General features: G+C 51.0%; 1 protein-coding gene across 2 annotated transcripts in view; it reads left to right on the top strand.

The window, feature by feature from the left end:
* Positions 1-13347, top strand: part of CAPZB (capping actin protein of muscle Z-line subunit beta) — a 129089-nt gene that overhangs the window by 51447 nt on the left and 64295 nt on the right. For both annotated transcript variants that reach the window (XM_044390545.3, XM_026517193.4), the window contains exon 2: positions 7073-7162. In XM_044390545.3, the coding sequence (XP_044246480.1) occupies positions 7073-7162 (90 nt within the window). The remainder of the gene's footprint in view (positions 1-7072; positions 7163-13347) is intronic.

Below are 13347 nucleotides of genomic sequence, written 5' to 3'. Positions count from 1 at the left end.
GGTCTTGATGAACTTGAGAACAGACTGTAAGGCCTTGAAGCTTTGGGTGGTTGTTTACGGATGGACAGATGCTATTAAGTGCAGATCCGCCTCGGCCAGCCACGAGAGCAGGCCAGGCAGGACTTCTGCTCAGAAATCCACACGGTTGGAGTTACTGCTTGTCCTTGAAATTATAAACAGTGTGTTTGGGAAGGGCACACGGAAACCGTATGCACGCTAATGAGGCTTCGGCGCTGACTCCTAGCAGGTGGGCCCTGCTGGAAAACGGAGTCCTCTCCAACTTCTTGGGCTTCCTCCTCCCCTTTCCAGTCAGTACTCTCCTCCTGTCTGCCCTGCCTCTTAAAGGCCCTGGCCCTCCCCCTCTCTCCAGCCAGATAGCCACCACCCTGGCTGCTGTGGCGGTTCCTCTGCTGGCTCTCCTGTCCCCAGGCCCCTCTCTGGCCAGAACGTCCCCCCCACAGCCACCAGAGACATCCCCCTGTATCAGTTACCAGTTACTGTTGCCAACTAGCAGAATCACCCCCGAACCCAGTGACTTAAAACACACGAATCATTATGTCCAGTGCTTTCTGTGGGTCAGCAGTTCAGGAGGGCCTTGCTTGAGGGGTGGTTCTGGCTTGGGGTCTCGAGATGTTGCAGTCAGACAGCTGAAGCTGGAAGAGGGGCATCTGGGGGGCTGGCTGAGTGTCTCGTGGTCCCTTCATGTGGCTTCCCTGTGCGGGCTGGGTTGGGCTTCCTCACAGCATGGCTGCCATAGGGTGGTCGACCTGTTTACATTGCCGCTTGGGGCTCCAAGCCTGAGTGTTCAGTGAGCAAGGTAAAAAATGAATGGTCTTTTATGGCTTGGCCTCAGAAATCACAGATCATCAGTTCTGCTATTCTCTGCCGATGGAAACAGTTGCCAAAGCTCTCCCATTTCCAAGGAGGGGGTACGTGGACCCCACCTCTCAGTGGGAAGAGTGTCACAGTCGCTCCTCCTAAGAGCAGCATGCCGGGTGAGGGATCTTCTTTTGGCCATTTTTGGACGATGTGATCTCTTTAACCTTCTGAGATGCAAGGCTGTTCCTGTCATTCCTCTGTGGAAGGATCTTTAGGGCTCCTAGTCTCTCCGAAGAAGCAGATTTTAAAGTTGTCAAGGCCAGAGAACATGGCACGGAAGCCTTACCTACAAAGGAGACACAGCTGCTGGGAGTTAAGGGGTCTTGGGCCTGGAGCCTGCTTAGAGAACTGCTGCCCTCTGAGCCGCTGGGGGGATAAACCAGCCTGACTGTAGCCCCGTCACCTCCCCGAGCCGCACCTGCCTGCTCCGTGGGCCTTGTGTGCGCGCGCATCCCACACCCTGCAGAGGCCACCACGCCCTGTCCCTGCCCGTGTCTGTACGCTCCTGGGCGCACGGAGCCAGTGATGACCCGCTCAGGTACCCTTCTCCTGAGACATCTTTGGAGTTTCCTCTATACCCCTTAGTCTCATCTCTACTGTAACTTTGTTCGTTTTTTGTGGCTAGGTGTGTTCACTTATTAGAGTTTGAGTTTATCACAGGTTGGGACATGTCCTGTTCTTCATTTCTGCCTAGGGGCTGAGTAAATTGTTTGATGAGGATTTCCAAATTGGTCTCTGCCCTTTTACTTCATTTAATAGGGCCGGGATTTACTGCATGCGAATGATGGATAACACTGGCAGGTGTCTGAATTCCCTAGGAGATTGTTTAAGCTGTAGTGTTTTATTCAGCTTATTATTCTGAAAAATTGTTCTGTTCTAGTCTGTATTAATGGTTGTTTTACTTGTTGTAGGGCGATTGAAGCAGTTTGTGCTTTTACTTGAAGTCGTGTGAAAAACAAGCAGAACGTGAAGCTTTTCCAAACTTGGTTTATAAACACACGCACCCAGAACATCTAACCCGATCCTGTAGAGCCTCGCCAGCCTAAAGTGGGGTGACCGTCCCCTCCTTATTCTTTGACAGCCTGACGAAGACTCTTCCTTGATTTTTTCCCCCCATATGAATTTTGACCACAGTGTAAGTTCCTGAAGACAGGGACTTTGTTTTATTCACCATTCAGAATCAAAAACAGTGCTTGTCACCTAGGAAACACTCAAGTAATGACTGAATGACTAATTGAATGGGAGCGAACTCTGGAGAGGGAAGTGAAATGGGTCATTCTTTTCCTATTTACCTTTCAGCCTGGAAACCACCACCCGTGGGAGGTAGATCTGGTGGAGGATACTGTCCAAAGGAAGGTCTAGGAGCAGTTTGGGCTTTGAAGGAACCATCCCAGGGAGAGTCCTTAGTCACAGGGTGACGGTCCACACAAGAACTAGAAAGCGGGTTAGGGGCGGGAACCAGGGTGGGGATCCCACCCCCCACCGCCCTGCCGCTCCATCACTGTCTTTCTGGGGTCACCCCTGTTGTTGCCTGTAGTTCTGGACCATCTGTGTTTCCTTCACTCTGGTGCTGTGCCCTGTCTGGACCCCTCAGGGTGTGGGATGACTCCCAGGTGAAGGGCTCCAGTTCACTCTAATTTTAACTTTTTACAAGCTGTCATCAAGCTTCACCATGTTGCTTTGCTTCTGGGAAGCCTTTAGTCATTTCCTAATTTAATGATAGATGTCCTTAGCGCTAGAAATTTATAAGGAAGCATTTCCAATTAGGATTCATTGGGATTAATGCAAAATAGGAGTTAGAACATTTTGCAGTAGTGTTTTTTTTAGTGCTCTCAAATAGATCCGGTCGGACAGAGGACTATGGGGGAGGGACCCTTTATGCCACCGGCACCCTTGGGGGAAGGCTGTGAGCAGCATACTGGTTTGGGGCGTGTGAGCAGGCTCTGTGGAAGGGTGGACACAGTATCTTTTCATGTTGATCTTTCCCCGAACTCGCTCTTCCTAGATAATACACTGTTTAATTTCTAGTTTATCTCCTCTGACTCGCTGTATGTTCTGGGTGAAGGTTTCGGTGTAACCAGGTTTACTTCCATCTCAGTTTGTTTTTTGTTCTCAGGAAGATTGTTATTAATATCCAGTTGAGAATACTTTTGAAGACCAGAAGATTTTAGGGGTTATGAGTGGTCTGTGAATTAGAATTATATATGAAGTGTTTCTGTGCATGTGCGGTTTTCTGGAGCCTTATTTTTGATCAGAGTCTGGGAGTCTGTAGTCTCCAGAAATGATTGTTTTACTTTTATTTTTATTTTTTTAAAAGATTATATTTTTTTAAAAAGTAATCTCTACACCCAGCGTGGGGCTTGAATCCACAACCCCGGGATTAAGTTGCGTGCTCCACCGACTTAGGCGCCCCCAAAATGAGTGTTTTATTTTTTTAGATTTTATTTATTTTATTTTTTATTTATGAAAGAGTGAGAGCGTGGGTGAGCAGGGGGAGGGAGGGAGAGAGAATCCCACGCAGACTCCCTGCTGAGCACAGAGCCTGATGTGGGGCTTCCATCTCAGGACCTTGAGATGATGCCCTGAAATCATGAGTCGGATGCTTCACTGACTGAGCCACCCAGGTGTGCCCAAAATCAGTGTTTTGTTAAGATTTTATTTATTAGAGAGAGAGACAGCCAGCAGGAGAGGGAACACAAGCAGGGGGAGTGGGAGAGGAAGAAGCAGGTTCCCAGTGGAGGAGCCTGATGTGGGGCTTGATCCCAGAGCATTGGGATCACGCCCCGAGCCGAAGGCAGACGCTTAACGACTGAGCCACCCAGGTGCCCTCAAAATCAGTGTTTTAAATCAGGGTTTTCAGACTTGACTCTGGCATTTGGGGCCAGGTTGTTGGGGTCTGTCCTCTGTGCTGTGGAATGTTTAGAAGCATCCCTGGTCCCTACCCGTTAGATGCCAGTAGCTCCTCCTCCCCTGAGGACAACCGAAAAAATATCTCCGTACGTTGCCAGATGTCTCCTGGGGGTTTGTGGGGAGGGCAGAATCAACCCCAGTTGAGAAACATGAGTACACACCTTTTTTTTCAGTAGACGTAATTTTTTAGAGTAGTTTTTGGTTCACAGGAAAATGGAGCAGAGAGTGCCTACATATTCCTGCCCCCACACATGCATGGCCTTCCCCACCAGAGTTACAGTTGCTGAGCCTACGCTGACACGTCATAATCGCTCAGTCCGTAGTCTCCATTGGATTCACTCTTGGTGTTGCACAGACTGGGGGTTTGGACAAATTTATTACGATGCACGCCCGCCGTTAGAGCTTCACTGCCCCAAAAAGTCCTGTGTGTGCTCTGCCTGTTCATCCCTCCTCCCCTTCGGCCCCTGGCAACCACCAACCTCTGGCTGTGTCCATAGTTTTGCCTTTTCCAGAATGTCACAGAGTTGGAATCCTGCAGGATGCAGCCTTTTCAGGCTGGCTTCTTGCACTTGGTCATACGCGTTGAAGGTTCCTGCGTGACTTTTCACGCTCGAGAGCTCCTTTCTTCTTAGGGCGGAATGATATTCCAGCGTCTGGACGGCCCACAGGTGGTTCATCCACGTACCTGCCGGGGGACATCTTGGCTGCTCCCAAGTTTTGGCAGTTGTGAATAAAGCTGTTACCCACATTGGTGTGCCAGTTTTTGTATGGAAATAAGTTTTCAGCTCCTTTGAAAGGTCAATACCAAGGAGTGCAGTCGCTGGATCGTTTGGTGAGACTGTTCAGTTTTGTAGGAAGCAGCCACACTGTCTTTGAAGGTGGCTCTGTACCATTTTGCGTTCCCACCAGCAGCGAGTCACCGTTCCTGTTGCCGCACGTCCTTGTCAGCAATCAGAGTTCTGGATTTTGGCCCTCCTGATAGGTGTATAATGGGATCTCATCGTGGCTTTAATTTGCGTTTCCCTGGTAACAAACGATGCGGAGCATCTTTTCATATTCTTTATTTGCCATCTGTAAGTCTTCTTTAGTGGAGGTGTATGTTTAGGTCTTTGGCTCATTAGTTTACATCTTTTAACTAGTTTGGAGTCATTTAGGGTTTTCTCTTCTGGTGCAGTCATGGGGTGGGGTGGGGATACACAGCTGTTCATGGAGTTGGAGCACAGAGCTCCAGTTTGTAGCAACAGGAAAGATTTCAGGGTTGCGTTGAGTGGGGCAAATGTTATGAAATATATATATATATATATATATATATATATATATATATATGTATATTTTTAATGTTTTTGAAATATTTAAAACATGTATTTATATGCAGAAAATACTCCCAAATAACATACTGCTGTATATTAAAAATTTCACAGGTATTGAATCATTGCAACAACCCTGTGAAGCAGATAATGTCCCCATTTTATGGATAAAGAGAGACTCGGAGAGGTTAGGAAATTTGCCCAACGTTATAGTTAACGAATGGCAGAACTGGAAACTGAATGTAGTCACTCTAGTGGCAACTCAGTTGATCTGTGTTCGCGACCCTTGAAATGGTGTGAAAATGCCTTCCCATGGCAGCAGGCCAGACCCGTGTCACCGTGGCATTGGCTGGCATAGAAGGCGTGGCGCCAGTAGGGGATTCGTGGTTGCTACGATGTTTCACTGATCAGAACAAGTGCTACACCATTTCCGGGGTGAGTGAGTGTGTGTTTCTTTGTAGGGCAGTAGCCACTTGGTTGTGTATCCCAGAATCAATTGTCCCTGATAACCACCTTCAACGGGGGGGGGGGGGGGGGGGGCAGGTTTGCTGTTGTTTCTTTTTAGAAAAACAGCCCACTGTATATGTCCAGTTACCTGGGAACGAAATAGCCTCCAGTTAACTTGCTGTGTTAGTTCTTCGGTCGAGTACAGAGTGGGTCCTTGTCCCATAGCCTGTTTGTGGTGAATATCCCCGACGTGTAGATGGTTGTATTCGGAGGTTCTGGTTCATCACAGGCAATTGTGGCATTTCCAGGATTAGTTTATATTTTATGAAGATTCTTTGGCGTGTTGATTTGGGGCTTCTAAAAATTCTGAGATGGGTCTGGGCGCACGAGCTGGAGCCTGTGATGGGCAGTGTCGGCTGCCTCAGGTGTACTTCTCAGGGGGATGTCCCGTGGTCTTCCTGCTCTGCCTGGGCCACCTTGCTCACCTTTCTTGTCATACCTCCTGAGGTCTAGCCTGTGCCACAGCCCGCTGGGCACTGAATTTACTCTCACTTTACCAGCTCCTTCCTCCTCCTCCCCACCTCCATTATTGATCACGTATTGATGGTGACTGGCACGTGGTATCTCTGAGTAAGTATTTGCAGCCTGAATATCCAGTGAGGCGAGTCCTGGGGAGCACACAGTGGGGTCTTTGTCCTCCCGGGCCCCTGCGACAGCAGTGACCCCAGTTTGCCGCACTTGTCTGCTCTGCAGCTGGAGACACCTCTTGACCGGAGATGCTCCAGGTCTCAGTCGCCTGTGCAAGGGCCTGGCAGCTGGGGATGCGTCCCAGGCTGCAGCTGGGACTGAAGCACTTTAACTTCGGCGCGCATCTTGCCACTTGTTCTTTGCCTGGCTCTGTCCCTGGCCCGGAGTGCATCAAGGCACCTGGCCTGGTGACATTACCTGACGCGTATATCCAGGGTACAGCAAAGGAGCATGCTCCTTTGCAGGGCCTATCAGGAAGTAACACATTTGCATCTCCGTGATCCACGGAATTGGAACAGGAAAGCCGAGGGGGCTTTCAGGTGTGGGTGGAACTCCGGCCCGCTTCACACTTTTTGAGTATCTTCCGGACATCGCCACTTGAGATAGATCGTGCTGTCACAGAGCCTGTCCCCCCGACCCCGCTCCGGAGAGTTGTCGGAGGGCCCACTGCGGGCCTGCTTGGTGTTAGAATACCCTGGGCAAGCTGAAACTGCATGCAAGGATGTGCTTTTTTTTTTCTCCAGATTTTATTTATTTATTTGAGAGCAGATGAGCACGAGCTGGGGGTGGGGGAGGACAAAGGGAGAGGGAGAAGCGGGCTTCCCGCTGAGCAGGGAGCCTGACACGGGGCTCCATCCGAGGATCCTGGGATCACGACCTGAGCCGAAGGCAGACGCTTAACCAACTGAGCCACCCACATGCCCCAAGGATGCTTTTTGAAAAGGGGTTTTGGTGCTTCTGTTGGCAAAATGACCTAGACGCTTCTGTTTCTCTTTTCACAGAGTGACCAGCAGCTGGACTGTGCCTTGGACTTGATGAGGCGCCTGCCTCCTCAGCAAATCGAGAAGAACCTCAGCGACCTGATCGACCTGGTATGAGCTTTGTTCATAGGGTCTCACTTGGGCTGTGGCTCATACTTGGTTGCCTCTGTGTGCCTTTTTCCACACGGAGTTCCAAACGCAGAAGAGACCTTCCTCCACCACCACCACCACCACCACCGAGTTCTGGGAGTCCTCCCCGCGGTTGTCTCCCAGAGCCAGCTGGGTTGATAAAGCCCAAGATGGGAGCTCACAAGTTGATCACGCTCTGTCCCCTTGCCCCAGCTGCATGTTTTCAGTTTCTAGAAGCTTGCATTTCAGCACGGGGAGGAAGAGGCCACACACACCCAGCGGGCATTCAGCAGTGCCTGGTGCTAGGCTTCTTTCGTTTCTTTGCTGCTGCGCAGGTTCCTCCAGCCAAGACAACACAAAATCTACCCTATAAAATACCTCAGGGGCTTCACTTGCACTTTGACCGGTACAGAACACCAAAGTCAGCTGTCAGAGAGCTCATCACATCTATTATTTAAATATCTGTATATTTTTAAATTCAGAATGATTGGTCTCAGATTGATGCCTCAGATTAATATTATTTGAAATGCCTCAAAATATTTAAAATCCATTAAGCTCTGGAAAATACTGAAAAGAAGTAAGATAAACTAGAATCAGGCCCCAAGAGGCCAACTGAGTCACTAGCTTCTTTGGCCATTGTGTTCCGGCTCGAGTGCCAAGTCCTCTGTTGTGGTCGCTGCACCCCTGTCTCCTGGGATGTGATGGTCCACTGCCAACCGTGGCCCATCAACGAGGTGTCTTTTACGATAATGATTTGAAAACGTGTCCATGTGCTGTAGTGATGCCTTATTCCACCGTCTGAATTCAGAGCGATGGTACTAGGAGAAGCATTCTTGCAGGAGTCTCGTGTCATTCACAGAGAGGACTTCGCAGCCGTCCTCGGCCCCTCGTCGCCACCGTGCACGTGCTTACGGGCACCCGCGGTCCCCGTCGGGAGGCCGCCGGATTGGGGAGGGTGGTGAACGCACTAGTCTGTCCCGGTGACATTCCCACAAGTGAGAAGGAGGGGGAGGTTTCTTGAGGTCAGGGGCCCTGATGAGCAAGGCAGCCACAGGCCCTTGGGATGGAAGGGAGGAAGGCGGACTTAAAGATGTGATGGGTCCCGGCTGACACAGACATGTGAGGTGAGTGTGAAAGAAGAGAGGGTAGGATTGCGAGGCACACAAGCCTCTAAGTGTGCTGAGTGAGGTCAGAACCCAGAGGCAGGGAGGTGCCGTCAGCCCTGGCGGTGGACCGAGTGCCTGCACGCCCCTGTGGTGAGGCCCCGTCTGGAGGGCAGTGGGCTGTCTGCTGCGGGCCCCTGTGGTGAGGCCCCGTCTGGAGGGCAGTGGGCTGTCTGCTGCGGGCCCCTGTGGTGAGGCCCCGTCTGGAGGGCAGTGGGCTGTCTGCTGCGGGCCCCTGTGGTGAGGCCCCGTCTGGAGGGCAGTGGGCTGTCTGCTGCGGGCCCCTGTGGTGAGGCCCCGTCTGGAGGGCAGTGGGCTCTCTGCTGCGGGCCCCTGTGGTGAGGCCCCGTCTGGAGGGCAGTGGGCTGTCTGCTGCGGGCCCCTGTGGTGAGGCCCCGTCTGGAGGGCAGTGGGCTCTCTGCTCCAGCTGCTCGCCGTTGCCCTGTGGGAGGACGGTCCTCTGTGACTTGTTTTCACACTTTTCTAGAGAAGCCGTACATTTGGAGTTTGTGAGACCTCCTGGTTTTTCAGCATCGGCCCAAACACGGGATGGGTTGGATCTGGTTTTGGACAGCATGTGAGTTGGGGAGAGGGGCGGGTTAGGCGGGGGCGGGAGGGTGTTTAGCGAAAGCAGTCTTTGCTGGGAAATCGTGAGGTATGCAGTTGGACAGTTGCAAGGGGTCCTCGCGGGTCAGAAGGAGGGCTGAACTTGGGGCGGTGGTTATCGTCACCACCCCCCTCACTGAGCCTGCTGCGCACGGCGGTTCGCTTGCTTGGCCCGATGTGACTCCCAGCCCTACAAGGCAGCAGCCTGGGGAGCGCCGTATTGCTTCGCGTTTCTCTTGGTCGGAGATTTTTGCTTGATTATATGTGGCAGAGGTGGGCAAAGGCTGAAGATATGATCCGATCCCTAATTGGGTCAGCGGCAGAGGCTTCTTTGTCTTTAAACTCAGCATGAAAGCATGCTTGGCTGAGTTTAAACCTGGCGTGCCAATTTAGCTATTACAGTATTTTAGAAATCAACCAGAGAAGAAATGATGAGCGAATTTTTCTCAGTAGACCCTTCTTGGTGTTCGACAGGCTGTTGTGTTCTTATGGCAACAGCAGTGTGTTTTCTCTGCGATCCCCCCGTCACTGTCTCTCTCGGTGATGGGCACAGAGCTGCTTTTACGGGAACTGGTCAGCTGCTTCCTCTGCTGGGGCTGGGGCTTGGCAGGAAAACTGCAGCACTGATGGGGAGTGAAGGAGAACCTTGGGAGCTGTCTCTCACCTCAGCCTTACACCAGGTGCGCCCCCAGGTTGGCCCTGGCATGCTGTTTGCAGGAGGCCCCTTGGACCCTCGTCAAAGTACCACACTGATCCTGTCCCTGAGAGGGGATGTGCTGTGGAGCCTCCCATGGGTTACCGTCAGAATGCACTGCTTTCCTCCTTGCGACTTTGTCTCCTGCAGAACTTGGCTGGAGACGGGGATGGAGGCAGACCTGGGTTGCGGGTTTGACCGCTGACAGTCGTCGAACCCCTGCTGTGTGCCTGGTACTGAGCTGGACGCTGTGGTTTGTGTTAGTGCTTCCGTTGGTTTTCATAATCCCCCTTGAATGTACATCGGACCACTTCACCTCTTTTGGATGATTTCGACTCCGAGGAAGAAGCCAGGCAGCACCAGGAGTCCCAGTTCCTTCTGCGGGGGTACCTCTGCAGGGCCCTTTTGCGTGAATCCATCACACCCAGAACAACAGATCAAATGCGGTGTGTCTTCCTGATGTGTCCATCTGAACTGTTCGGGGGCAATGTGTTAAATAATTCATTAGTAATCTAAAATACTAAAACATCTGTTTTATGGAGAATAATTGAGCGTTCCTGTAATTAAAAACAACAGCAGCACTAGAGACCTGAAAGACGGCCCCTCCTTAGAGCCAGGCCACATGGGATTAGCAGTTCATTTTTGTCCATTGCCCCGTGGGTGGGGGGGTGCTGGAGAGGCGCCGACCGCCCCTCGCCAGGTTGTGTGGAGGCCAGCCTTGGGCCCCGTCTACCTCCTGAGGCTGAACAGGAGGCCATAATAGATTCCCATCATCCAGAATGGGCTGGGGAATCGGGTGTTCTCATTAATTTTTTAATTTGAACTATGATGAATGTCAGAATGGAAATGGAGCACGGCTTTTCACCGAATTAGGATCTGGTAAAGCACACCTCGTTAAAACTATACTGACATGCTTCAAAAGGCACTTTTTGATTAATGGCCTTGCTTCAAGGTCCTTGCTCTGCACTGTAGTGTATGAGGGGCTTTGGGGCTGCTTTTGTACAAGGTCCAATGACCACTCGTAGAAATTACTTCTTTCAGTGTTTTCCTTTCGTTGCTGCTATTTTTCTTCTCTTTGCCCTGGGAATGACGGTGGGGTGGGGGGTTTGTTTTGTTTTTAACTGGGTCTGCAGAATTCCTTCTTTCTTTTAAGAGTTGGTCCATGCCGAGTGTACCGCCGCGTCTCTGAAGTTCCCTCGCAGTTGTATTTCTTCCCAGAGCTGTGATTGCAGAAAACTCACACTATTCTGGGTCCATGTAGAAGCAGTGGGTCCAGGCCTTTGTTTCACGTAATCTGGGATCAGTCAGATGTTTTCAGAGCAGCAAATGCACTGCTCGGTGCAAATTGCAGTCATTCCTCCCGTGCTCACCTGCCTAAAATAATGAAAGGGAGGTAGTTGTTTTCAAGAGAAGTCTCCAGTTTTAAGCCTGACAAGAATGTTAGGATTTGCCAGCATTCTCCATGAAGGGAATGGCCACGCTTAGATGTTGGAGCCAGAGAACCGTAGGGGAATTTATCCGGTCCACCAGCAGTCCGGTTACGGAGTCGTATGAAAGAGAAATGTGGTGTGTCCTTGGCGGCCAGGGCAGGGCAGCCCAATTTATCATGCCAGATGAGCTTTCCTTCTTCTGTTTTTTTCCCAGCATCAGAGCTTTTGCTGCCTCGGGATTATGGTGCATGCTGGGATTGGTGGGAAGTGACCTTCCTTTGCAGACGGCCAGAACATCATTTTATTACATATTAATCCCGTCGTACTAGCGTGAAGCCAGCCGAAATCCGTTGTTAAGCCATTTCAAAAATACCCACTCGTCCGTGTGGGCCAACAATCCTATGATGTTTAGATGCTCCCTTGGCTTCCTGTAGTTTGACCTTCTACGGCTTTACTCTGCACGCTGGCAGTAATAGCCGAAACTTGGCTGGGGTGTAGTTTGAGCCCTGAGCTGAGGAAGGAGTTTGTTTCTGCAAATTGGCACCCAGCAGGCCATCCGTCCTTTGCCCTTTTTAAGAGCAGACCAAAAATAGCCCTAAATCTGTTTAACCAGGCAGGAGAGTCTTTGCCTGAAACGTTAGTTGTTTCATTTTTAATTCCTTCTCTCTTCTGTGCTGTAGCCACCCAAAGGTCCAGCTCGTGGGTGTCCCCCGGTGTTACTCAAGCCCGGGGGAGGGCATCAGCTGGGAAAGCCCCTGAGCCGTCCTGGCCAGGCCTGTGGGTTAGAGGTGGAAGAGACCGGGGAGCTGTTAGAGGTGCTTCGGCAGGGGAGCTCAGAGCGCGGTCGGTCTCCGTAGCAGCATATCCCTCTTCGGAGCAGCCAGAATTGCCCTCCAGAAATAGAAAGGGCCAGCTAGGCGTGCGGAGTTTCGCCCTGCCAGCCTCTGCAGGACCTGTATTGTGAATGGCTTGCAGAAATCGTCCACCTCTTAACAGCGTGAGGGCTGCCAGGAGCATGCGAGTCTTCAGGCCTGACAGGTCACAGGGCTGGGGTGCAGGGGGTGTACTTAGGCACTGGGAGCCCGGCAGATGAGCTTGAAGTCTCCAAGAACCTGCAGTCCATGAAGCAGCCGGGGGAGTCAAGCTCCACACCTTTGTGATTGCTGAAATGAAGGCTAATATTATATTTAACAGTTCATTAATATTGTTATCTGTCTGATTTCTGCTAAGCATTGCTACTCAGTTTTTCAGTCTTTAATAGCAGAACCAACGAGTTCTGGAAATTATTCTCCCAGTGGTAGCTGTGTGGAATGAAGCACCAAACCCCACTCTGTCCCCAGGTGATGAAGACGTGCTGGGCGTGGGGACCCAGGGTCCTGCAGCTGTGATGATCCAGTTTATCTGTGCTCGGCAGTGAGGAGGCTTGTGTTTTCTTTTCTTTCTTTCTTTCTTTTTTTTTTTTTTTAAAGATTTTATTTATTTATTTGACAGAGAGACAGCCAGCGAGAGGGGGAACACAAGCAGGGGGAGTGGAGAGGAAGAAGCAGGCTCCGAGCTGAGCAGGGAGCCCGATGCAGGGACTCGATCCCAGGACCCTGGGATCACTGCCCGAGCTGAAGGCAGAAGCCTAAAGACTGAGCCACCCAGGCGCCCCAGGCTTGTGTTTTCCTCCTGCCTGACTTGCCACTTACCTTCACCATTTACAAGTAGTCTCACATCAGCATTTTTTCCTCCTTTGTTTCAGAGGCAACATTTAAAAGGTCTTCTTTCTAAAGGGGTCTTAGCTTAAGTGGGTGAAAACTTAATGGATTCAAGCCCACATTTCCTGAGCACCCCTTCTGAGTGAGGCACTGTGCTCAGCCCTGGGAAGAAATGCAGCATTTATTCCTTGGCTCTCCTTCCACAGGAGAAAATGCCAGGATCCTAAAACTTGACCCCTGGTGAGAATGACCTTGGCTGGCTTCTCAGACCATTGGTCTTCACCGGTTCATCAGCTCCGAGGAGGGCTGTCAAAAGTTATTCTTTCTACAAGAATTTCACCTCTGCTGTTGGTCAAATACTCTTCCAGGTGCCGGCGATACGGGATGAAAGGCCTGGCTCCATAGAGCTGGCATTTAGTGGAGAATTTAGGGAAGACTTCTGGAAGAAGGAAGACTTGGCTGTGGCCAGCTTGGCGCTCTGTGTCTACCAAGCAGATACCCAGCCAGCACATTTGTTTGTCTTTACTTTTGAGTAAAGGTGGTCCAGGCTCTTTCATGGCTATGCCTAGCCAGC

This window comes from Ursus arctos, unplaced genomic scaffold, assembly GCF_023065955.2.
Source record: "Ursus arctos isolate Adak ecotype North America unplaced genomic scaffold, UrsArc2.0 scaffold_32, whole genome shotgun sequence".
NCBI classification, from domain to species: Eukaryota; Metazoa; Chordata; class Mammalia; order Carnivora; family Ursidae; genus Ursus; species Ursus arctos.
This window is presented reverse-complemented; position numbering and strand designations above follow the sequence as displayed.